At 40.6% G+C, this 27,366-nt stretch overlaps 1 protein-coding gene across 3 annotated transcripts in view; it reads left to right on the top strand.

The window, feature by feature from the left end:
• The window catches only part of erg (ETS transcription factor ERG), a 105,889-nt gene that overhangs the window by 52,210 nt on the left and 26,313 nt on the right, over window positions 1-27,366 (top strand). For 2 of the 3 annotated variants that reach the window (XM_017691390.2, XM_017691388.2), the window contains exon 3: window positions 21,332-21,585. In XM_017691390.2, coding sequence (XP_017546879.1) covers window positions 21,332-21,585 — 254 coding nt within the window. Of the gene's footprint in view, window positions 1-10,296; window positions 10,480-21,331; window positions 21,586-27,366 lie in introns of those variants that run through there. The other variant, XM_017691389.2, reaches the window with a different exon arrangement.

Below are 27,366 nucleotides of genomic sequence, written 5' to 3'. Positions count from 1 at the left end.
ATAATTAGGTGTTCAGTTGCTTGTTAACACAAATAGCTAATCAGCCAATCACAGGGCCGCAACTCACTGCATTTAGGCATGTAGAGGTGGACAAGACAACTTGCTGAAGTGCAGACCGAGCATCAGAACGGGGAAGAAAGGGGATTTAAGGGGCTTTGAACATAGCGTGGTTGTTGGTTCCAGACGGGCTGGTCTGAGTATTTCAGAAACTGCTGATCTGCTGGGATGTTCTCGCACACCCATCTCTAGGGTTTGCAGAGAACGGTCCGAAAAAGAGGAAATATCCAGTGAGCGGTCAGTTGTGTGGACAAAAATGCCTTGTTGATGTGAGAGGTCAGAGGAGAATGGGCAGTCTGGTTCCAGATGATAGAAAGGCAGCAGGAACTCAAATAACCACTTGTTACAACCAAGGAATGCAGAACACCATCTCTGAACGCACAACACGTCGAACCTTGAAGAAGATGGGCTACAGCAGCAGAAGACCACACCGGGTGCCACTCCTGTCAGCTAGGAACAGGAAACTGAGACTGCAATTCGCACGGGCTCACCGAAATTGGACAATAGAAGACTGGAAAAATGTTGCCTGGTCTGACGAGTCTCGATTTCAGCTGCGACATTCAGATGGCAGGGTCAGAATTTGGCGTAAACAACATGAAACCATGGATCCATCCTGCGTTGTATCAGTGGGTCAGGCTGGTGGTGGTGGTGTGATGGTTTGGGGGATATTTTCTTGGCACACTTTGGGCCCCTTAGTACCAATTGAGCATCTAAAAATGCCACAGCACACCTGAGTATTGTTGCTGACCATGTCCATCCCTTTATGACCACAGTGTACCCATCTTCTGATGGCTACTTCCAGCAGGATAGTGCACCATGTCACAAAGCTCATATCTTCTCAAACTGGTTTCTGGAACATGACAAGGAGGAGACAATGCCTCCACAGTCACCAGATCTCAAACCAATATATATATATATATATATATATATATATATATATATATATATATATATATATATATAAAACAAAGACAATACAGTTAATTAGTTGATTGGATCAAACATTCATTATTTTTGTACTGTTTTCAGTTGAACACAGGTCAAAAAATATTTTTGTGTTTACATTTTTATTCATGTCCCAACTTTTTGGAATTAGGTTTGCATTTGGAAGCTTTTTATGTTAAATATATTTTCTGTTTTTTTTTTCCCCCTGATGCTCAGTAATGGATAACTTGTAAAAAGTAAATACAGAGTGGTCTTGCGTGGTGCTTTATACTTGGATATACTTCGTTTGACTCCTTGTGCTCTAAATAACATAAGTGTGCCATCTGCAGTCTTGGCTCAAACCTGCCTGTAGTGTCATCCAGTATGAATGTGCCTGTATAAAGGTTAATGAGAGTGAATGGGGATAAATATGCTCTTAAAGTCTGCTGCTGGCCTGAACACGACAGTAAGTATGTCTATAAAAGAATACAGATGGAGAGATGATGATAATAGTCTGATACCTCGGGGGCTTACGGACCACCATCAGACCCTAAAGATCCAAACACACCATGAATCATCATACTTATAGTCGTGTGCAAAAGTGGGCCCCTGGTCAGATGACGTTTTGTTAATTTGATGGAAAATAATTAACACATGCTCTACAGAGGATGAACACACATCTTAATGCACAATCACTGTTTATTTGCTAAATTGAACATTTACAAAAGTATATAGACCATAATATATTTATTTTCACTCAGAAAATCAACAAGACATGTCATTTGACCAGGGGTCTGTCAGTTATCCCCCTGAATTTTTTCCAGCAGGACAATTCAAGCACTTTTTTAGGCCCAGGCAGGTGCAGTACCATCGATTGTCTGTTGGGGGTGCTGTGAGCAGAGAGTTTGTGGTTGTCAGAAGCGATGATGGGTTTCAGTCTGATACACCAGCAAGTCAGTAACGACCGTGTGTGTGTTTGTATGTAAATCAGTGCATTTACACACCTGCTCCCTTCTCTGTTGGAGGTACATTTGCTTGAGGAAGTGTTGTGTAGGCAGTCAAGTTCAGGAGAGCCATTTGGATTGTGTATTTATAGCAGTGGTAAAGGTGTGTGTGCGTGTGTGTTGTACAGGACATTCCTGTGGAAGGGCCCTGCCCTGTTTCCCAGCCCCCCACTGAGGAGCATTTCCACCACAGCACACACGTATACACACCCAGCTCACTGAGCGAGAGACCACAGGTCACTTCCTACAGACATCCTGCAGGACACCATAAAAAATCTAACCTGACGAGGGAGAGAGAGAGAGAGAGAGAGAGAGAGAGAGAGAGAGAAAGATTTCTCCTTCTCATTACACAACAAATGTGTTCTTACACTGCTAACACCTTCCACACTGCGCAAATTGCCACGATGTTGTGAAGTGATATTGTAACAGTGCAGCCAGTTTAAAGTAACAGCATGTTCCCTTAGAAATCCCCAACAAAGCAAACTGTGTAAAAACACACCACTACACTTTGATGGTCCACGGAGATTCCATTACCGGTCAAACAAAAACATAATGCACCTTCACATGGAAATATATGGAGCCCGTCTGGTGACATCCTGTATAGAGTAAATAAAAATAATGTGTGGCCACAACTTAGTAAAGCATGGGAACGACATCCTAATGCGTGGCCATGACTCAGTAAGGCGTGGGAATGAGATCACGGCTTACTAAGTCGTGGCCACGCATTATCTTTATTTATACAGGATGTCACCAGCGGGACTCATAGAAATATATGGAATATATGGCAATATATGCTTTTTTAAAAAATATGACATACATGGATTTCTCTTATATCCCACTTACATTGTTCACAGTGGCTCTTCTGATCCACCTTAAAAAATACTTTGCGTGGTAACAAGCAATTAAACTAGCTTTGTTCAACTTAAAAAACTGTGTTGATTGACAGAATCTTTGATTCGAAGTATTTATTTAGGCTGAATAAAACTAGTTAATGTACTACATTGTTACTACATGAAGAAATTTGCTGAAAGGGTTTCATTAAATTAAGTTTTCTTCATGTGGTAACAAGTAAAATAACTAGTTTTATACAATAGTTAGTTCTGGCTACGCAAACTGATCTTATAGCGAAATAACATCATGTTTTTTTACAAACACTGTATCACTCCACTGAGATGCTGTTGCTAGGCAACGGCTTTGACAGCTGTAATAGACGCTCAAGCCATCAGAACGTTTTTATTTCTTACTTTGCCAAAAACAGAAAACGGACACTTTTAAGACCACATCTGACCGACAGCTGATTTGGTCCGACTCCGAAGACGAGACGACACTAAATTCCCAAACTGTCGTCGCCACTGAGCAGCTTTTCAGTCAGCAGCTGTGACAGAAGAACAGCTGAACAACCTGGAATCAACCAGAAATGAACCCAACACCATTCGCCAAACTAAACGGGCATTATTTACAATGTTTACATGTCTGTCACCTGTTTGTAAATTGGTTGGTTAGTGTAGTGGTTAACACCTTTGTCTTCTTCTACACTGTAGACTTGGGTTCAGTCGCTGCCTGGATAAGTACACTACACTATACCAATAAGAGTCCTTGGGCAAGACTCCTAACACTACCTTCGCCTACCTGTGTAAAAATGATCACATTGTAAGTCGCTCTGAATAACAGCGTCTCCCAAATCCCATAAATGTAAATGTAAATTGTCAACACATAGTGCATAACACACTATGTATGTTATCTCTGTCCAAAAACAACAAGCATCTCCAAGCATCTCCGAAACTTTACAGGAGACGGCAAAAACATTCAGAAATTTTAATATACGTCAATGTAATCAGATTTATTTCTTACTCAATCTGGACTGTTTCTACTGGAACACTCATCATGAATTTTTTGACACAATGTAAAGGACAGCTTCTGTGGTCAAATAATGCAGAAATATAGAAATCGAAAAAGTTTCGGATACATATCATTGTGTCATATTTGAATAGTACAGCAATATGAAAGTAAGAACTCCATTTCTGAGTGTTAAATGTCTATGAAATTCAATTTCTTTTAAACATGATTTTAACCCTGTGCCAACAACCTAAATCCTAAGAGTCTCACTGGATTTTGAATTTGAGCAGACACGATAGCATCATCTACAGCAGAGACGTTTTGCTTTTCTCACTCTAATACAGATATTGAATCATTGAGTATCAATAGTGACCCTATATTGTTTCTTCAACTACTGCGCCTTAAAATGAACCACTGTTAATTGAGGCACTTCACTTAAAGAGGCATTCAGACATAAACCTATCATTTAGTAAGTTTTTTCTCATGATAGTGCTCTGTGGTAAAGTACTCCGTCTCTCAGCCTCGTTCGCTTCACAGGATTCACAATTTTGTGTCCTTTTGTGTTTTCATCTTTACAGTACCCAGCCTACTTTATACAAATACATTATACAACCATTGGGAAACAGCCCCCCCCAAGTATCCGGCTAAAAGTAGTTTAGAAATGTTCCTCCCACCAAAACACGTCATCTGAAGCGGGTTTCCCAGCCTTTAAACTGATCCCAAACCTAACCAGAGTTTCACCAGATAGCTTGTTAACAATTGCAGCAGATGAGCGTGACCAGAGTTGTACATTTGGAGTAGGGCAGGCTTTGGTGGTCCCAACTTTTCTTATGACTTCATTCACAAAAAACAGAGCGCACTGATCTTCTAAAAAACTGCTACAGAGACATGAACGTGGTCATGGACTCCCACATACTATTGCGAAAACAGAAGCAGAGACAGTGAAAGTCAGATTGAGGTTACGTTCTTCATGACCACAGAGAGACGACCGCGGCGTGTCTGTAACAGCAGTGTGGCTGTGATTAGATCTAAAATCATCATCTAGATCATCAAAATAAGGAATGCACCAATAAGGGAATTGTGGGCTGGTGCTGTCATGTGATATTTTTTATGTACAGGGACCACCTACCTTACAGGAAAAAAAAAACCTATCAATAAAACAGTGAAGTATTCAGACCTTCAATATTTACAGGGGTTATAATGATTTGTTTAAACTCAAGGCATTAATAGAGATAGTCATAAACTAAATATGGAACAGGGGAAATATCTTTTGGGGGTGGCTGTCTCAAACCCTGGCCTGAATTGTTTTTAAGTGAAAGGTCTTAGATTTAGCTTGAGTTGAGTTTTAATTAAAGCCATCCCAGGTTTTCACTACCGAAACACAGTTTTAGTCCAAGGGTGGAGCCGAATTTTAGCCATACCCTCGCATTTCAAAGCAGGAAGTGAGACTGCATCCCTGGCCACGTGGTGATTCATTCAATCCCATTGTTTTGAAGTAAATGTGTCTCAAAGTCTGAAAGTCAGTGTAGTACATTAGGAATTATCACTACTGAAACACATTTTCTCTGTTTTATTGGAAAATATTATGATTTTATGTGTACATATGCGTACAAAGATGTATTTGCTCACATACTGGCTAGTAGTAATAAAATATCTATCTATCTATCTATCTATCTATCTATCTATCTATCTATCTATCTATCTATCTATCTATCTATCTATCTATCTATCTATCTATCTCTCTCTCTCTATATATATATATATATATATATATATATATATATATATACACACACACACATTTTCAAAATCTATTTATTTGTGTAGTTTGTGTTTATTTGCTGAGAAAAGTGTTAATATTTGAATAAACTAAATTTATAGAATATTAATTAATAATGATATATATATATATATGTAAAATAACTAGTGATTTTCTAGATGTTATTGTGTTTGTTTACCCCTTTCCAAGCCGCTCCTCGAGGAAGCCCAGTATTATATGTAGTTAAAAAGCAGCTCCTGGTTTGACCAATCAGAGCTCAGTAAATTGAGCTCATGATGTAATGTAAGAAATTCTTGTTACTTTTTATTGTTTTTCTGTTTATCTGAATTATGAATACGACTTTATTCTAATGTATATTGTGATAAACTCACTGCTGAGGTCAACTGGTTAAACATTTGCTTAGATGCCTAAAACCTTCGCCCAGAACTGTGTATATATATATATATATATATATATATATATATATATATATATATATATATATATATATGAAACAGCATTTTTCCGAAAACAAGTGAAATGATCTGCCAATATAGTGAGCTAATTTCACTTAAGTAAGCTTAACTATTGCGACTGCAGTGATGTGCAATGGTGGGAACACTTTATTCAGATGGTCCACTGTTGATGCTTTGTAAATGCTCAGTCTGTCTTTAAGTGACATTCAACTAAATATCCATTCAATAAAACAAAACTGCAAGTTCAGGATGCAAGACTTTATTCAGTCGGACTCTAACCCTAAACCTAAGCCTAACCTTAACCTGAAGGCAAAACCTACTCCTAACCCTAACCCTAACCCTAACCATACTGTTGTTAATCAACTGAACCTCAGCAGGCAGTTAGTGATTTAGGTGTCTGTAGAGCATCTATAGGGGACCCTCCGAATAAAGTGTGACCGCAAAGGTTTGAACATCCACCAGTCAAATGACTTATTTTGTTGATTATTCAACTGAAAACATGTACAAACAACCTACACCTACAGAGAACACACATAATTATGCTGTTTTTCTGACAATTTTAGTGCATAATTTCTATTTATTATGTGTGGGAACGAAATGCTACTGTGTGGCCCGACTTAGTAAGGCGTGGGAATGAGATGATTGGGTCATGGCCATGACTTAATAAGCGTGGGAAGGGGATCACAGCTTACTAAGTCGTGGCCATGCATTAGGATCTCGTTCCCACGCTTTACTAAGTTGTGGCCACGCATTATTTTTATTTATACAGGATGTCACCAGCGGGGCTCCATAATTTGCTGACTTTAACCTATGGAAAAAATCAAACATTAAATATAAAATGTGGTATAACTTTAGCCCAGGCCACATTTTATGTTTCACCTTTTCCAAAATGTAAAATTCAGCAAGTAAACAGCACCTGTGCTTTAAAATGTGCAGAGTCGTGGTCTCTGTAGAGGGTGCGGTCCCTTATATTCACATAGAAAATCAACTAAACATGTCATTTGACCAGAGATGTCCAAACGACTGCGTGAGACTGTATATGTTGGTGCTGATTTTGATCCTTATTCCTCGTTCTGCGTGGTGCCGCTCTCAGGCTGTTGCAGAATTGCACGCTCTTGCGATATTCATTGCTCTGTTCCCAACTAGCACACGTGTTGAAATGCTTGTGTTGTAATTTATTTAGAGTATCACAAAGTTTCATTAATATTAGAAATCTCCAGCTTCATCTTACTGGACATGTTGGAGTTGCTGGGCGGAATTGGTTTGGGATTCAACATTTAAGTTCTTTTTCAGTCATTTGCATTTGTCCTTTTGAAACACGAGCTGGTCTGAAAAGTACGCCGTGTTTTCACCATTAACTGATTTCAAAACTTTTTAAACTCCTCTTGTCACAACTTCACAACTTCCTCAAAGCAACTGCCATTACACAATACCATCTGCAGCATGAAACGCACAGCTGCACACACACACACACACACACACACACACACACGCAAAACACAGGATCAACAACGCCTCTCTACTGTTTGGAAGTTTGGAATCACTCGTTATCTTATTAATTGTTATTTTATTCAACAAAAACTGATACCGTGTAGATTTAAATTCTATTTGCTGCGTGACAGACATAATTTTTGTATGTTTTGTCATAACGCTGTTATGAAAACCTCATATCTCCATTTTTGTCGTTTTTCAGTTTTTGACAGAATGTAAAAGTGCCTGATGTTCTTTACACTGTGTGTAAATTTCATGGTGAGTGGACTAAAAGAAACGACCCAAAATGACTTCTAAAAATGTCTGGTTCCATTGACTTACATTAAAAGTAAAGTATGTTTTTTCCTTCTCCTGTAAAGTCACCATTTTGGAGATACAAGGTTTTGATCCGACAGCAGCGATAAGTTAGGAGTATTATAATAATAACTATAAATCATTCTGGAAAAACAAGACATCACTGATAAATGCTATACTATAATTATCATATTATAGTATTTATAGTCATTTCTTGATAGGCTCACATCAACCTTAAGATCTGTCCCAAGATTTGATCACCAATTTATAAACACAAGGCCTTCTGGATTCAGAATTTTAGTATAAATCCATTCCATGCTGTACTCTTCTCAGTTATTATAGCATCAGCTACAGAGAGCTGCTTGACTCTATATTTTGTCTTAAAAAACTGCTATGCTGTAAAATGCGCTGCTGTTAAATTAAGCATTTCACTTAAAGGGGCATTCCAGCCCAAAACTAGCGTTTCATATGTTATTTCAGACGTTATGTAGTATTTTGTGGTGCAGCATTCAATCAGTTTCAAAGAATTCACAATTTTATATCTCCTTTTTGTGCTTTCAGTGTTCTCTCACTACAATACCCAGCATGCATTATGCAAATACATCAAACAACTATTGGGATTCTTCCCTCACCACAATAAAGAAATCCTGACTGCTTGTAAAGTCACATAGTTTTAAGCATTTTTCTTAAAACAAGCAAAATGATCTGCCAATATAGTGAGATAATTTCACTTAATGACATTACTTAAGCAAACCAATGTCTAGAAATCATGTAGGTAATTTTACAATATTCTTTATATTTTTAATAAAAGGGCTCTATAAGGCACTAAAAAGGCTTCTTCTGTTGTCACAAACTTGACATCATAACAATAGCAGAACTCTTTTTGGTACTACACGCCGATCAGGCATAACATTATGACCTTGTTTCTACTCTCATTGTCCATCTTATCAGCTCCACTTACTGTATAGCTGCACTTTGTATTTCTACAGTTACAGACTGTAGTCCATCTGTTTCTCTGATACTTTGTGACGTGGTGGTGGTGTGTTAGTGTGTGTTGCGCTGGCCTCAGTGGATCAGACACAGCAGTGTGCTGGACTTTTTAAACACCTTATTGTCACTGCTGGACTGAGAATAGTCCACCAACCAAAAATATCCAGCCAACAGTGTCCCGTGACCACTGATAAAGGACTAGAGGATGACCAACACAAACTGTGCAGCAGCAGATGAGCTGTCGTCTCTGACTTCACATCTACAAGGTGGACTGACGTGGAGTCTCTAATAGAGTGGACAGTGAGTGGACACAGTGTTTAAAAACTCCATCAGCACTGCCGTGTCTGATCCACTCCGACCAGCACAACACACACTAACACACCACCACCACGTCAGTGTTACTGCAGTGCTGAGAATGATCCCCCACCCAAATAGTACCTGCTCTGTGAGGGTCCATGGGGGTCCTGACCACTGAAGAACAGGGTAACAGAGTATCAGAGAAACAGATGGACTACAGTCTGTAACTGTAGAACTACAGAGAGCAGCTATACAGTAAGTGGAGCTGATAAACGTAGAAACTACTTAGCTTTAAAATGAGCTGTTTTTAATTGAGGGCGGCACGGTGGCGTGGTGGGTATCTCTCAGCCTCATCAGTGTGACGGAAATTCACGAATTTGTACGCTTTTTGTGTTTTTATCCAACAACGTTCTCTCACTACAATGCCCAGCATGCATTAGACAACTATGTCGAGAAACTAACAGTTTTATATGATTAAAAAACAGCGATTATAAGCTTTGAAATGGTCATTACATAATTTTGAACGCTGGTATAGATGGATGCACATGGCTTGGCCCCAGACTTGTTGTGTTTCTGTGCTGCACTGAGCAGCTTGATGCTGCTGTTGTTGCTGCTGTTGTGGTGTTCATTGTTAGCTCACTATATTTATGTAGAGGGTATCCTACGCATATCCCAACTATCCACCACACAGCAAGCAATTTTCCCTGGTTTGCTGTGTAGGATGTCATTCTTTCTTTCTCTGTCGTTCTCGCCCTCGTTCTCTCTTCCCCTGCTTCCTTTACTCTTTCACTGCTTCTAGCTCTCTTGGGAGCACCCTTGCTGCTTGCAACTGTGGCAAATACAACTTATACGATCACACATCTGCATCCTGTCCTGTAACCGGCCCTGTCTCTCTGTCACTCCCTGTGTCTGTCCATCTGTCTGTCGCTCTTCTATTTTGCTCAGAGACACACATGGACATGCATACAGTATTGTAAGGCCACCTGCCTTTAGGACACTAAACTGCTGAAGCCGTCCACTCGGGGTTCCCTTGTATCTCTTAAAGGACCCACGCGAAAATATCTTGCAGAATAACAACATTGTTTCAGCCCTTCTTATCTCCCCTCTCCCAAATATCCTGTTTCTTCGAGCTGCGTCGGCCAGAACCAATAGAAAGCTCTTCCTGCTATTGGCTGACTTCACTTCCAGCGTTAGCACAATCTCATCCGCTCCAAACAGCGCTCAGTGGAACCTCAACTTAAACACTCATCACCAAAAAAACATTGACCAGCGTACACACACATTGCAATTAAAACTGCTTTCCTTCAGCAGGACTGAATAGTCCTGGGCTACGATGGCAAGCACTATCAAGGTAAGTTTAAAAATTTGTCCTTTTTTTTTTTTTTGAAATTCACATTTTCGAACCCTTTTCTTTCCTTCGCCTGGAGAAGATTTGAGCGAGAGTGGGTAACACCCTTGCGCCGTAGCGCTGAAACAAGATTTCCTTTTCGCTGCTTTGTAAATTTCCTTTTTCCTATTCTCACTGTCTGCGTGGTTTAGAAAAATCAGCAGTGCCGATCGCCATGGCACATACCGAGCACGCATCACTAGGCGGGTCACGGATAAGAAAGTTGCAGTTGATTCTTTTTGTTGTCAGCAGAATTTGGTAAAAATGGTAGATTTTTCATTTTTGTCACTGTATACTTGGTATTCAGTAACGGCTGAGCAATATGACTCGTTCATGTTCTTCTCAAAGGGTAAAAAGCAGGTCCAGGCACGGGAATCTACAGAATTTCTGATTTTCTTGCTATTATTTTTATTATATCATCACCGTCAGACCAAAACCTCTTATCTCCAAAAACGGTAACTGTGCAGGAGAAAAACAAAATTCTTAATTTTAATGGAAGTACATAGAGAAATAGTTTATTCCAAGTAATTTTTGACTTGATTTTGATCCATTCAGTATGAATTTTTGACACAATGTAAAAGGCAAAGGTCAAAAAAACAACGAAACGAAGTTTTGTCCAACAGCAATCTTGAAATCTTTTTTGTTTTTTTTTTAACTGAAAAATGCAATACAGTTGTAATTTGCTGCGATATGTGTAGGTATACAGCTGGGGTAGATTCCACTGTCTGAAAAATCTGAATAGGTTAATCTGCCATTATGTAAATTAGCTTTATATAATAGCTTGCCTGTAATCTCTGACCTATTCCCTATTTCAGATCTGATAGAACCAGATTCTTCATCGACGCTTACAGTCAGTAACTGACAAGAACTTTGTGCTTTTATTAATTCACATGGGTGCTGAAGGTGTTTGTGAATGTAATTTCTAGTTTCTAAGAATGTGAAAACGGAGTGCAGTGAGAATTTCTTAACACTTGCAAGAAACGTTAAGATTAAGTCCACCCCATTTTTGTTATATGTGTTTTAGCAATTGACACAAACTGTACTATTATCATTATTATACAGTTTTATTTGACCAACAATAGCCAGCAATCATAATATTTTAACCCCTTAAATGGCCAGGGTCCAGTTTTATTACACACTTCTATAACCTAAGTATAACTCAACCAGTTTGCATTGGAGTCCCTGTAGTGACTTAATAAATAGCCTTAGTATGTAACATGCCTGTAATTAAAGGGGTTAATACAGTTAATACCGCTTTATATACCTCTATACCATTATAGCTCTCTGGATAATCCAAAAGTCTTTAAAAAATAGTTTTATAAATGATTCTTGGCTTGAATTGTTATAGGTATAGACTTGGTCTTGAAGGTTCTTTAAACTTTAACCCCTTAAAATCGCAACCTCTTTACGTCTTAGGGCGTATTACTCAGGAATGTGAAAGTGAGTGTTCCTGAATGTTCTACTCCATCACATTCCCGGCTTATTAAATACTAAGGCTTATCATTCAGTAACTACAGGGACTTCAATGCAAATGTATACAGCTTATCTTAGGTTATAGAAGTGTGTAATAAAAGGGGTTAAAGGAAGTTTTTTTGTTGTTGCTTTTTTTACTTAAGTAAAAGTTTTTCTTTGCTTTTTTTATATACAGTCTTTCACTTTAACTAGCAGATTTAAAAGGATAAATGTGGCAAGTGCATGTGTTGCATTGAATGAACTCAATATGAATTTTCCTCTGAGACACGGTGTATCAACATGAGATTTGTTGGTTTTCTCCAAAGGACAGTCTTGACACATATGCTCCTCCACTGTTATGTGTGTTTTCTCTAAATGAAGTCCAGCTAAAGAGAGTTGCAGGTATTTATTGCATTATACCTCTTATACAGTGATGTCAAAGTTGATATAATAACCAATGAAGAACCCACAAGCCCTTCTGGGCCTAATGTATCTGACTAATCACTAATAAATTAGGGACTGACGGTGAAATCAACCAATCACGTTGTGATTTATAATGGGTGGGGCCAGTTTTGTGAGGAAAAATGTCACTCTAGGCCTCCTGGAAAGCTTGGATAGCTCACAGAGTACTTTAAATATCATCTAAACTTCTAAATATTAAATAGAAGGACGATGTTTTTAAAAACAACATTGCCTAGTAGAAGACGTAAGCATTATTTTCACAAGTTGAGATTTAGGGGTTGGGATCTGGAACAGCCATAGATAGTAACTTATTAATGGTGATTGGTTTTATGTCATTTACAACTAGTTTCTATCTGTAATCAGACCTTCTTTTGGCCATGGGAAGTTATGAAAGTCCCCCGGAATTGTTAAAAGTAGCCCTGTTTGTGATTATTTAAGTAATATGTTGCAACGAAATGAGTGCATTGCAGCATTAGATTTTAAAAAGTGTTTAGAGACAAATGCATAATGTGCTATGAAATCTGACGTAATGGAGTCATTTACTTTTGCTTAACAATGTGTTGAACTACCTGGCCGTTATGCAGGTTTATGCCAGAAATAATGTCTTATGTATGCCATATAACATATTAAATGCCTTCATAATGCATTGTGACTAAAGAGTTGGTAGAAAGTCTTAACATATGTTCTAATGAAGCTTATTATTACTGCACAACTGTGTTAATTATGATTCATTATTTTAGTCATTTAACTGCCCTGTTATGTCTTCTGTGTAAGTTCAGTGGGTTCTGGTTTGGCCTCCATTCACATCAATGTTTTTCAAGTTACAGTTATAGGCTGCTTACATTAACATGTACATTAAACGTTGTCTTTTACAATATATAACGTCAAGCTCACACACATTGCAGAGCTCCAAATAAGGTTGGAACGTGTAGTTAAACAGTGCTGCAGCAGTAGTAAGCGCAGTAATGGTGTAATGGCGTGATGGGCCGTGTGTGTAGGCCTCTCTGTTTCAGGGAGTGTACAGAGCAGGAACGTTAGGAGAACGGAGTGTGTTCCTTTGTGTTTCGGGCGAGCGTGCAGGACTGATTGTTTGGGCAGACATGAGTAAGTACAGCTCTCTCTGTACTCAAACACTTTTCTGCTAAGCTCATCAGGAGACTTACCGTCTCTTCGCCTCTTTACAGCTTCTACATTCAGTGCAGCCTTATGAAAAGGTGGTTACATGTTACGGACTAACTACACTCTAAAAAGTGGTTTATCTCTTCAATCTTTAAAAAATACTCAACAGGGTAAACTTTCCAACTCAAATAAATAGCTTGAATGAAACAATGCAAAGCAAAATCTTAGTTTAAATGAACATTGGCGCTTGGCAGTGCCCCAAAAACGGTTCAAATCAACATTCATTTTGTCCCACTTTACTTTTTTAAACAGTTTAGTCTTTAATTATTATTATTATTATTTTTTTTTTTTTTGAGTTTATAGGGCAATCATGTTTTTCTGGTGTAAATTAAGGTGTAGTATAACAGTAATAATGTATACTTTAATATATCAAAATGATCACATTTGTGGTCCAAATCTGAATGGCCAAATAAACACACACCACTTACTTATATTTTAGAGGGGCTCACTGATTGGTGGTGTGGGAGCTCACAGATAGCTGGTGCTGATAGAAAGAGGGGAAAAATCAGAGCCGGGCAAACCTCAAAAACCTAAGCTCATGCTCAGTGTCATGTACATGTTCAACGCCACTCGACTCTGTGCTCTCAGATATCCTCGAAACGGGTGTTGTTTTAGCATCGGTTGGCTGGAACCAAGCCTATGATGTGATATGTGGCATGCTTGGCCTGCTAACTAAGCTATCATTAGCTCAGCCAAAACGCTGCAGTCCCAAACACCACGGAACAAACTTTGGGTTTCTGTCACTTTAACAGCACTCACGAAACATTCGCTCTCTCAGCCATTCGTTTTTTAACATCTACACTTGTTTCGGCAGAGTGTTAGTCAGATTCGAGCCCGTACTGTGTTCTGTTTGGGTCTGTAGCCTGCTCGCTAAGCTAATGTTAAGGCTGCAGGTCCAAACACCACAGACCAGGTTTAATTTTGCTTTTCTTCAGTGCCGGTTCAACTTCACTCCCTTGATTCGAATCATTGTCTTCTAAGCTTGTCTCTCAGTGCCTCAGCTAGCCAACAATTGAACAACAATTGAGCAGAGCTGGTATCATGTTAACTAAGCTAACACTTACCAGCTCCTGTGTTTAGCCAGCAACCTTACTGTAAAGTCAAAAATCAAGCCAGTTTCAATAGCTTCATAGTTTCGGTATGTTTTACATGCTGCAAACTTCATATCGCTGTTGTCGGGACAAAACCTCTTATCTCCATTTTTGACATTTTTCCGTTTTTTACATCATTTGAAATGACCTGTCGCCCTTTACATTGCGTGCCAACTTCACGATGAATGGAGCAAAGGAAATGACCCAAAATGACTTGGGAAAAAGTCTGGTTCCATTCACTTACATTTAAATGAGGTAGGTTTTTCCCTTCTCCTGTAAAGTTACCATTTTGGAGACACAAGGTTTTGATCTGACAACAGCGATATACTTCTAGACTAAATAAGTGATGCAAAGTATTTATTTGATTCAAATGTGTTCTAATATTGCTTTATATTAATGAGTTTTTGGGAAATGAGAAGGTCATAGCAAAGCAGTAAATGCTCATACCCCTATAATTTTATGCTTTTTTTCTATCTATCTATCTATCTATCTATCTATCTATCTATCTATCTATCTATCTATCTATCTATCTATCTATCTATCTATCTGTCTATCTGTCTGTCTGTCTGTCTGTCTGTCTGTCTGTCTGTCTGTTTGAGCTCTTGTTTGTTATTAGACACACCGAAAGCTGTATGCTAAAACTATGAATGTGAGAATATAATTTGGGTCAAACCAATAAGTGCTTGGATTTTGAAGGACACAGTGCATAGTGAAGCTCTGGAAACACTTTAGTCGTTTCCTTCATATTGGTTTTTGTCAGGATTTGGGTACAAAGGCTTCAGTTTAGTTGCTGATTATAATAAATTGCCACGTAATGAAAGTTCCACTGTGGAAATGTTGCGTGTGGCAGCATGCTGTGCGAGCTGGTGGAGATGACAGCCATGCTGCAGAAGGTCATGTGAGTGATGTCACATCATCAGTGATTACGCAGTAGAAGTAGGTCAAATACAGAGTTTGTGGTCCTTCAGTTATTCTCGAATGCTGTGAATGGGGCAGAACACTTGAGAATGTCTGAGAATGTTCTAGAGACAGCAGTCACACCAGACTGACGCTTGAGTTTGTTGGGTCAATATGCTTGGAATTTTTACTGACTTGGGTTTATTACTAGTGTGCAAAAGGAATTAGGGAGTGGTTAGCAAAGGAGAGGAGTGAGACATGAGTGAGGGAGAGAGTGATTGGTGATGAGAGAGGAGTGAGAGAGTAATTAGAGTTGAGAGAGGAGTGAGGGAGAGAGGGTGATCAGTGATGAGAGAGGAGTGAGAGAGTAATTAGAGTTGAGAGAGGAATGATGGAGAGAAAGTGAATCAGTGATGAGAAAGGAGTGAAAGAGTGATTATAGTTGAGAGGAAGGAGGGAGAGAGAGTGATCAGTGATGTGAGAGGAGCGAGAGAGTGATCAATGTTGAGAGGAATGAGGGAGAGAGAGTGATCAGTGATGAGAGAGGAGTGAGACAGTGATTAGAATTGAGAGAGGAATGAGGGAGAGAACATGATCAGTGATGAGAGGAGTGAGAGAGTAATTTGAGTTGAAAGGAATGAGCGAGAGTGATCAGTGATGAGAGAGGAGCGAGAGAGTGATCAGTGATGAGAGAGGAGCGAGAGAGTGATCAGTGTTGAGAGGAATGAGGGAGAGAACATGATCAGTGATGAGTGGAGTGAGAGAGTAATTTGAGTTGAAAGGAATGAGGGAGAGTGCTCAGTGATAAGAGAAGAGCGAGAGATTGATCAGTGTTGAGAGGAATGATGCCGTGATTTGTGTGGGAGAGATTAGTGGGAGAGAGGAGTGTGGGAGTGATTAGTTAGATTAGTAAGGGAGATACAGGAGTGATAATTGAGGAGAGTGAGAGAAGAGTGAAGCAGTGATTAATGAGAAAAAGAAAGGAGTGATTAGTGTTGGAGAGAGGAGTGTGGGAAAGATTGGTGCAGAACAGGAGAGTGAGAGAATGATAAATGATGGAGAGAGAGGAGTGACTGGTGGGGAAGATGAGTGAGGGAGTGAGTAGTGAGGGTGAGAGAGGAGTGGTTAGTGAGGGAGTCAGAGAGGAATAGTTAGGGAGAGAGAAGACTGAGGGAGTAATCAGTGAGGGTGAGAGAGCAGCACTTAGTGAAAGAGAGAGAGAGAGAGAAACAAAGAGAAGAGTAGTAAAGTAGGAGAAGTGATCAGTAAAGGAGAAAAAAGTGGTCAGTGGAAGAGACGGAGAAGTGAGGAGTGAGACAGGAGTGAGGGAGTGATTAGAGAGGGAGAGGCCGTGTAAACAGCAGGCTGTGAGAGTTGCTGATGGGGAAAATGTACGGGTACGGTCACTGTGCTGACCTTCATCAGAGGTTAATGGCGTTCCATGCCTGTGGCGTTAATGACAGGGCGTCAGCCACCTCCACCTAGATCTCTCTCTCTCTCTCTCTCTCTCTCTCTCTCTCTCAGATCACAATCAGAATGTCGATGGATGGGCTTTTCCTCTTTTCCACTCCCCTCCTCCATTATCCCTCGCTGTCTGCGGCTGTAAAGCAGGAAAGGCCTAGCAGAGGTCTTCCTGTCTGCTGCTTCGCTGCTGCATGAATGAGCTTCCAGGCCCATTCAGACTGAAAGAGAGCTGACCACACGAAGAGCGGTGAACTAGGTTTTGACTGTTGTAATGCATGTGCTCATATGGACTGATCCTATATCAGAACTGCTGCATATAGTCTAAGTGTTCAGTACAGAATGGTAAAGCTAAGGTGCTCAATCCAACGAAAAACTCTAGGTCTTCTCAGTCCCGCTCATTCACAGCACAAGCTTTGTTGAACCGAGTCATGTGACCACATTAAAAAGGCAAACATGGATGAATGCTGTTTCCATAAAAACAGGTTCTGTGTAGCCTTTCATAGCCATGGAGAGAGAACCCTCTGTAGTTTTCGTGGCTTTGACAGAGAGAAGGAAACCAGGCTCTGCTGCTTTTCTGATGCTGCTTTTCTTTGGCTGAAGTATGAAGGCCGTGCAATGCTCTGAAGGTTATTTCAGTTTGGAGAAAAGTCCATTCTGGCCGTTTCTGGGCCCGCTCAGTCCATGCGCCCCAGTCCATTCTAAATACTGTGAGTAGAAAGTGAACCTCAGCTTTCCAGTGTTTTTATTGTTGTAGTGTATGGAACACTGACGCTGGATGCTCTGCGCTCTCAAAAGGCCAAAACGAACATCACTATGTTTTCACACGTTTCGGATCTGGCAGCAGCGCTGCCGTTTTCCATAATGCTCACTGCTGAGTTCAGAGTTGTCCTCGTTTAAAGAAAAAGCTCTGGGAAAATTCAGAAATACAGGTTTTCTTTGCTCTAAATGGAGTCGATCAGTCAAAATCATTACGATGAACAAGAGAATGGAAACTTCAGAATAGCTCAAGTTTACTTTATTGACATGATTGAAGTGTATCAATTAATAAGATAAACGTATATACAATAATCAAACAAAATCTAGTTGGTATGTGTATTGTGTATGTACTTTATAACAAGAGAGAGAAAAAAGTTAATTATCAAATACACACACACACACACACACACACACACACCTTCTAAGCCTCTTCTCCTTCTGAGTCACGAGGGGTGCTGGAGCCTATCCCAGCAGTCACTGGGCAGAAGGCAGGATACACCCTGGACAGGTCACCAGTCCATCGCAGGGCAGACAGAAAGACAGACAGACACATTCACTCACACACACACACACATAAAAAACCCAGCTATATTACATATATACATATTACTGTTGTCGGAAGAAAACATCGTATCTCCATTTTTTGTCATTTTTCCGTTTTTGACAGAATTCAAAAATACATGTCGCCCTTTACACTGTAGGTAAATTTCAAGATGAATGTCCTGAAAAAAATGACATAACATGACTTGGAAAAATGTCTGATTCCATTGACTTACATTAAAAGTAAAGTATTTTTTTTTCTTCTCCTGTAAAGTCACCGTTTTGGAGAGACAAAGTTTTGATCTGACAGCGGCGATATATAACAGTGAGTAAAGAAAGGTTGTGGTGTACTTGGGGCAGTCGTGGGCTGGAGGTTAGGGATCTGGCCTTGTGACCAGAAGGTTGCTGGTTCGATCCCCCGTGCCGACAGTCCATGACTGAGGTGTCTTTGAGCAAGACACCTAACCCCCAACTGCTCCCTGGGTGCCGTGGATAGGGCTGCCCACCGCTCTTGGCAAGCGTGCTCACTGCCCCCTAGTGTGTGTGTTCACTAGTGTGTATGTGGTGTTTCACTTCACGGATGGGTTAAATGCGGAGGTGGAATTTCCCCGGTTGTGGGATCAAAAAGTATCAATTAACTTAGTTGCTACTTTTGTTTTTAGCTATGAGACATACTTTTGCCCATTTTCACAGATAACTGTGTCATAAGTACTATTCAGATAGGATTCATTTTCAATGGAGAGGTGAGGATAACTGATTAAAAATCTCAGTACAGTGTTGGAAGTGGCTGCTTAATTTACGCCCTGCATTCACTCAAAAAAGAGATCCTGACCATTATCCTGACCATTTACCTTGGTGTCTTTAGTAAATGCCTTCATTATGGGATTAAAGCATTCTCAGTAGTTTAGGATTGTACAGCCAGCAGTCACCACTGCTGAACAAAATCAACTTTTTTTTCCAGTAAGCATGTTAATTTCTTCCAGTTTAAGTGTTACCCATAACCCGCTGTGCTGAAACCTGTTAATCGAGAAAGACCGGCAATATTAATTAGTAGTGTCCTTAGTCTGCCGGCATAAGGAGCAGCCTGCAGTCTGCATTGGGCTCCTGAAAACACACTCTATAATATACTGGTGGTATACAGTCAAAATGGCTTACGCTATTGGGGGCTAGGAGGCACGATCTGACCACTCTATATTGCACACTCTATAACAAGCCTATAAGCAATGTTGTGAGGTATTTATGATAATTAGACATATAGTTTGTATGATGCTAACTGATGATCATCAGCTTCCATTTGGCCTGCTTAAAAAAGAGCTTAGACCAGCATAAATTCCATGCCGGTCTGAGCTGCTTTATAGAGTATCTTTGCTGGTTGGGGTGGGTCACCCAGCATGGTCATGCTGGTTGTCCAGCATACCAGTGTCCAACATATGCTGATTTTGGTGGTGATCAACACAACAGCTTCCATTGCAGCTGACCAGCACATCAGCGTCTAAAAAACAACTAACCTTGCATCTCTATTTTTTTAGTTTTTACTTTTTTTGCATTATTTTTTGCATAAAGCTACAGTTCCCTTTTGCCTTGTGTTACAATTTCATAATGAATGGACGAATAGAAATGGTCCAAAAAATATTTTTTATATTAACTTCCATTACAAGTTTTAAAGTTTTTTCTCCTTCTCCTGAAAAGTTACCAGTTTGGAGTTACAAGGTTTTATTGAGACAGTGATGATAAGCTCGTTTTGCTGGTGACCATAGTTATGGGGGGTCTGTGCTGTTTTTTGTAGCATGGACAGTGCAGACCAAAGAAGCAAACTTCTGACACCAAACATAGCTGGGCTAATCGGCTACATTTGATTAATATTACATTTATATTTTATTTATTAAGAAAACCTTGTATCTCCAAAATGGTCACTTTTCAGGAGAAGGAAAAACCCTACTTTACTTTTAATGTAAGTCAATGGAACCAGAGTTTTTTCCAAGCCATTTTGGGCCGTTTCTTTTGTCCCATTCATCATGAAATTTGCACACAATGTGAAGGGTCACAGCAGCGATATACATTTATGTATAGAGTTTGATTTCTAACTACACCTTTAAAGCCCGGCTTTAGTCTGGCTGTGTGAATGCAGACAGGCCAGGCGTTACGGCTGTGTTTTTCAGCAGTAGCTGTTCTGATGGGTTGTTCCATAAGATAAAAACAAAGGAAGTGTCTAACTGGGTGTAGGGCCCTGACGGAGTGTGAGTGTGCGTGTTTTGTTTTCGTTAAGTATGTAGGAGCAGGGGTGTGGGGTCCAGGTTGATGGGAGATGGGTGGGTAATGGCTTGCAAGTGTGGACTGCTGCCACTCTGGCAGGTGAAGGTTCATGTGGCCGGCGCTGCAGTAATGGCCTTTACAGCTGAGCAGCAGTGAGAGAGTGTTTAATCTGCTTTCCGACACGACTTCCCTTTCCTCCTGCTGATTCCAAACCTGCTCACTGAACAGTGCACGCTCACCAGGCCTGAGCACAGCGACATTTCATAGGTCACTACTGTATGACCTCACAGTGAAAATAACCATATTCTCTCCCTCTCTTCTTATTTACCTTCTTTCCCTTTCACTCTCTCTTGTTCTTTTCCTCTTTACTTCGGCCTCTTCTCTCTCCCATTCCCTTCATCCCCATATTTCTCTGTCTGCCTTTATCTCTTGCTCTCTTTCTTCCCTCTCCTTTCTCCCCTCTTTCTCTTCTTTCTCTGACCTTCTCTTAATCTCTCTCCTTTTTCTGGCTCTCTTTCTTTATTCATCCTGTGTTTTCCTCCCTTTCATCTTCTTTTACTATTTTCTCTTTCTCCTTATCTGTACATACTTGTCTTTTTTCTTCTCTCTCACTCTCTCTCTCTCTCACTCTGTCCATTCTCTCCCTCTTTCCCTCTCCTCATCTTTCCGTCTCTTTTTGTCCTTTCTCTCCTTCTTTCTCTCTCCCTCTTTCTCTCCTGTAGGAGGCGCTCTCTGTGGTGAGTGAGGATCAGTCTCTGTTTGAGTGTGCCTACAGCGTGGCCCAGCAGGGTAAAGCAGAGATGACAGCGTCGGCGGCCAGCGAGTACGGTCAGAGCAAACTGAGCCCACGAGCGCCTCAGGACTGGCTGACCGCTCCACCTGGCCGTGTCACCATCAAGATGGAGTGCGGCAGCGGAGGAGGGCCCGCAGGAGCTGGCGGGGGCGGAGGAGGAGGGGGGCAGGTGAATGGCTCCAGGTGAGCACCACCAACAAATGATAAAGAGTCTTCTTCAACATGCATATTAATGTCATCCTGGACAATTTAAAAATACTGTCTCTGCCTTTTAGTCAAACGAGCCAGATTTATATGTCTGCAGATGAGCTCCGGTTCCCACTACACTCTCACAGCCTGCTCACATATTGCATTCCCTCGTCTGAGCGCATCAGCAGTGCTAACATAAATAATTGCGGTGTGCGCTGCCACAGCAAGGCAGAACTGGGAGGGATGCCAGAACTTTTGTCCCCCGTCAAAATGAGAGAAAACTCCAACCTGACTTGGAGGAGGGAAAATCATATAATAGAAAACATTTCCTACTAAAGTGTGTGGTTTTGTTTAAGAACTACTGAGTCAAGTGGCTAAAAGGTTCACAGGTATATGTGCAGACATAGGCTGTGAGTAGGAATGTTTAACGAATGATTCACTGCTCGTCTGCAACATACAAAGAAAAAAATCTGTCTGAATGTCTGTCCCAAGCTTCAGATACGTGTGGATAGGCTAGAGCTGTGTAGTCTTAAATCTGTTACCTTATTGCTAAATTAAAATGTGGAAAGCACTAGCAGAGTAGCATTATCATAGCAGTAGGTAAACAGTAGCTGTAGGTGGTTGGTTAGTGTAGTGGGTAACACTTCTGCCTTCTACGCTGTAGACTGGCGTTCAATCCCCTGCTTGGACAAGCACCTGCACTACACCAATAAGAGTCCTTGGGCAAGACTCCTAACACCACCTTCGCCTAACTGTGTAAAATGATCAAACTGTAAGTCGCTCTGGATAAGAGCGTCAGCCAAATGCCATAAATGTAAACACATGCAAATGATCTAAAAACTGATTTAAGGTGCACAATTGGACCTTAAACCCACTGATGTATCTTTGAGGGAACATTTACATTGTTTGTACCTTGATCAACGAAAAATGTACCTCAACAGAACCTTTATATAGCTGACCAATGTTCCCGGGTATATAATTTTAAAGTTTAAGAGATAACTGTTAATAGGCCTATATGATAACTATACACAGTCAGTCTGTTTTTATTTTTAATGATCACCCCATTGTAAATCTTACAATGTATATCTGATATTGCTATTTAAAAATGACATTAAGAACATTCAAAGCTGTTTTTGTTCTTCATAATATCATAAACTCTGATAGATTTTTGGTAACGATCATCATGTTAGAAATAAAGGTTCTGTTGAGGTACATTTTTCGTTGATCAAGGTACAAACAATGTAAATGTTCCCTCAAAGATACATCAGGTCCAATTGTGCACCTTAAATCAGTTTTTCCAGGTGAAAAGTTTGTATTTGTACCTTTTTATAACCGAATGATTTAAAACAGAATAAAAGCCTGGAGGCGGGGCGGGGTGTGTGGAGTCAGTACAGCTTAGAGAATATCATTTCAGTGAATTATGGTTCATTTATGTTCCCTGACTAAAGGCACTGAGATGTACCCTTGAGGGTTCCTTCCCAGTGACAAGAGGGGAACTGCCCCAGTGACTGATTCATACCTTCATCGCTTGCTACTTAAGCCTCATAGCTCCATTGCAAAAGCAAACTGAAGCAAACTTCAGACACCAAATGTCTCGGCTACATTTGGCATATTGGGGGATTTTTTTTGTCAAGCTATTACTCTAAAATGAAGTTGCTGAAAGGCGAACTGTGGCCAGACTTGACCAAATTGCACTTTTGGTTTTGTTCACATGTCAGATACTTTGGCTACAGCTGTGCCTGTGGGATTTATGTAGATACACGTTTCCATCATAAACAAAAGAAAACATTTTCCAGTGCTTGGTGGCCCACGGCTATTCAGGTTACATTTCTGCAATCCAGGCAAAAAAGTTGAGACTTTGGGGAACATGTGCAAGCGTGAGTGTTTGCTTTGTTAATGAGAGATGTATCCACAGTGTGATCAGGCTGGCGTGTGCTGAATAAGGCTGCCAGTGTTGCTTGAAATCAAAACCCGAGATTGGTTTGCTACTGGTGTTGAAATGAAGGGTTCTGCATGTGGTAGAGAGAAAGCTGTTTGGGTTTTGAGGCTACCAATTAATCCGTCAGGCAGCGCCTGCACAGGAGCCATTAGAAACCTGGGCCAAACACACACACACACACACACATACACAAGCAGTGACACGTTGAGCTGCAGCGGCTCGCAAACTTGAAACAGCTGTACTAAACCCCCACTCCACTTTATGGACCGCCGCAGTCGAAATATTTATAACACGTCACAAGCTCACTTACCGCGCACACACACATGAACAGAGTAGGCCTAATTTATCTAGTGGTATGATGCTGGAAGAACTGTTCCAATTGGAACCGAGTCAGAGAGCAGGAAAAGATTTACCGTACAGATTAACACACTCTCTCTTACTGCTTATACTCACACACACACACACACACACACACACACACACACACACACACACACACACACACACACACACACACACACAGCTGCTGCTGCTAAGGAATATTAGCATATTTTTCTTGTGAGTGTGAAGGCCTGTGGTTGGCTGCACACAAAGCCAGTGTATTTGAGCTGTTCTCAAAACTCAAGCAATTATCTGTCTAGCTAACTAATCTTAGCATAATAGCTAGAGGTCGGAATATATCACCGAGTTGCAAATAAGTTAACTGATCCTAAATTTTCACCATGCATTCCTCAGCAAAGCCATTTTAACACTGAACTCCAAAAATGATGTAACATTAATGGATCCAATTTAATAAGAGCAAGTTAGTTGTATATGGTCCAATAGTATGGACACATATCCATCACACCTATATAAACTTGTTGGACGTAGCAGTCCACAAATGTGGGCATTAACCTCTTACCAAGCCATGGGCCCAAAGTTTTATTGGACACTTCTATAACCTAAGAAAAGTTCTATTAGTTTGCATTGATGTCCCTGTAGTGAACGAACAATAAGCTTAGTATATAATAAGCCTGGAATGTTAAGGGGTAAATATACCCAGCTTGAATGTATGGTCTTATTTCATTGTCATTCATCATTGTTCTCTCACTGCAATACTCAGCATGCATTATACACATGCGTCATACAACCGCCGGGAGTCCCTGTGGGGTCAACCAATCCTGGCTGTCAGCCTAGCCGCTTATCTATAAGGTAATAAGTGTATCTCTCACCTCAATCATCAGACAAAATTGATTAAAAACAAAAATCTATCTTAATTTAGCACAAATGGGCACGAGAGACTAGTTTTTAGCCTTTAAAGCCAGAAAAAAAGGAGTCAAACTGAGGTAAGATATCTAGATAGTCAGATATTTACCCTGTATACTTTAGCTTTTAGTTGTTCTCCTCATCTGACCGGTCAATTCTGTTATTTGAGTTATCGATTCTCTTCTTTTTAATGATGATTTAAAAACACTAAGATGCAATAAGACATTCGGCTCCCTAGTAGTAATGTTATTGGGCTTTCTTTGGCTTTCACAGCTACTGAAGACAGCCTGGCTGTAAAAAATCCGTCCCAAAGTTTCTCCCAAAGGTTCCTCCCATCTGAGAAAGCATCCCTTTAGAGGCTAGAGCATGAGCAAGCATCTTTACAATGGATGTAGCAATCGATACGTTTTTCCTTTTGACTTGGGTGTCCCTCGAATGTTTTGAGGCATGCGGTTTGCACATTGCTGACTGGTGAGATGCGGGTTGGTCGAGATAAATCGAGTCAGACCGGTTCAATTAGCCTTGTAGCTGGAGTGCAGAACTAAAGAATCAAAACTTTAGACAAAAAATGCGTCTTGGATGATTTAGGCTAAGGAGAAGATTGTGTAAATTAGATTATCTGTTCTTTGTGAAGGTGGCTAGGATGGCCCAATGCTAATTTTTTAGGTGATGTCTCACATTCTTAGGACACTTTATGGTGAAAGTCATTGAATCTGTCACAAAACAGTCAAAACTCACCAAAGAGTCAATGAAAGACAGACGCACAGATACTGGCAAGGCTGCTTAGTGCATTTAAACTTTGTTACTGCACAAACACACAGACACACACAGATGACAGCAATACGTTTTAGTATTTCTCCGTAATTGATCACATCCACAGTTTTATCTCCATCAAAAAAGATGGAAAAACACCATATGGTGCTGCGGCTTTCATCCACCGTCAGACGCACATCAGACCTTCATTCTTGGAAGGGCGACATGTTCTGATCTTCTGCCCAACCTGCTTGACTTTATGAGGTGGGAATTAATCACAGAACATAAAACACAGGCCGATGTTCTCTCTGCCACTTTTCCGCACAATAACAACAACAAAGAAACGCTTTTAAAAAGGGTAAAGAGGTTAAAACAGCTGGCAAGAGGGTGTCCAGCAATTTACTGCAACTGTACCGCCATCTGACAAATGCTAATTGCGATTTGCAGTGTGCTACTGTTTACAAAGCACAACAAACAATTAAGATTATGTTGGAAACAGGATTGACAACTACTTAACTACATATACTACAGTACATATGCTTATTTTTTTCTTTTACTACCATTTCTGGGATGCACAGCTTGAAATATTCACTGAAAATGAAAAATAATTATCATACTTAATGGCATGATCGTGCGATCATCACCCCTGCACTGTTCCATTGGGGCAGTTGTGGGCTGGAAGTTCGGGAAGCAGGCGGGTGGCGCTTTACTCTGGGCATATTTGGCCGTCCAGTGACATTGCGTGAGTGGCGGTTAAAAAAAAACGCAGTGTCTGGACTCACGGGTCTCAGAGGAAGCCTGTGCTAGCCTTCACCCTCCTAGTGCTGGTAGTATTGTGTGATTGGGGGAGTCCAAACTAGTGGATGGAATTGGAGACGACTAAATTGGGGAGAAATTTGGGGGAAAACCAAAGAAAAAGGACAACAAAGTAACCTGATGTCATTTTTATCGTAACATTAAGGAACAAGCTGGTAAACAAACAGAATACCAGCATGATTTGAATAACACTGCAAAATTCATTCGGATTCAGGGAAAGGAAAACACGAGTCAAGACTTAACAAGTACTGTTTAGGTACTTTTTGCTGCTGGTTTTTATTTCCTTATTCATTTCCAACAACAGTAAAACTGGTCAGAACCTCCTCAGTACAGAGGAGTGATGGCCCCATGGAGCTGAGACTGAGATTAGAAGGGTAGATGCTGGTTTGAGTAAACTGGAGTGACTGGATTGGTTACAGTGGCCAGCTCCGCAAATTACCCAGCAAAATAGAATCTGGAGCAGAATATCTTTCCCCACAATCTTCCTGCCACAGGGGAAATGTCTTTTATGGCCTTCTTCCCCAGTGAGGTCAGCTGTGAGGAGAGCTTCATCAGAGGAACCGGAGGGCCAAGGACAGAAAATGTACTGGAACAGCATGAGGAGTGACCACTGGACACTCCAGGACAGGTTTGGGGACAGGGGACAGGAAATAGAGACTGGGTGATAACAAGGCTAAGGACTGGGAGACTGCTTGTTGTCTTAGGGAGCTTGTCCTGCCAGTCAAGTCTACAGCAACAGGCTTCACTGTGAGAAGAGCTGAGATGGTAGCTTAGGGCAGCACAGCCAGCTGAGGTGAGTTTCCAGGCTGACAGACTGGACAAGCCTGCAGAGCTGCCATCAACCACCCCTGTTTGAGAGCTTGCGGACTGGCAAGAGAGAAGATAGTAGAGGACAGTTCTCTCTCAAAGTCTTCCTCTGCTGCAGGGGTGACGTGTTCTTTGGTCATGTTTTCCTTAATGAGTTCAGCCATGAAACAAACCTCATCTTTGACCATAAGAGTACTGTCTTTCATAGACGCTGG

The sequence above is a fragment of the Pygocentrus nattereri genome, chromosome 18 (genome assembly GCF_015220715.1).
Source record: "Pygocentrus nattereri isolate fPygNat1 chromosome 18, fPygNat1.pri, whole genome shotgun sequence".
NCBI classification, from domain to species: domain Eukaryota; kingdom Metazoa; phylum Chordata; class Actinopteri; order Characiformes; family Serrasalmidae; genus Pygocentrus; species Pygocentrus nattereri.
Note: the sequence above shows the minus strand (reverse complement) of the source record. Positions and strands in the feature narration are given on the sequence as shown.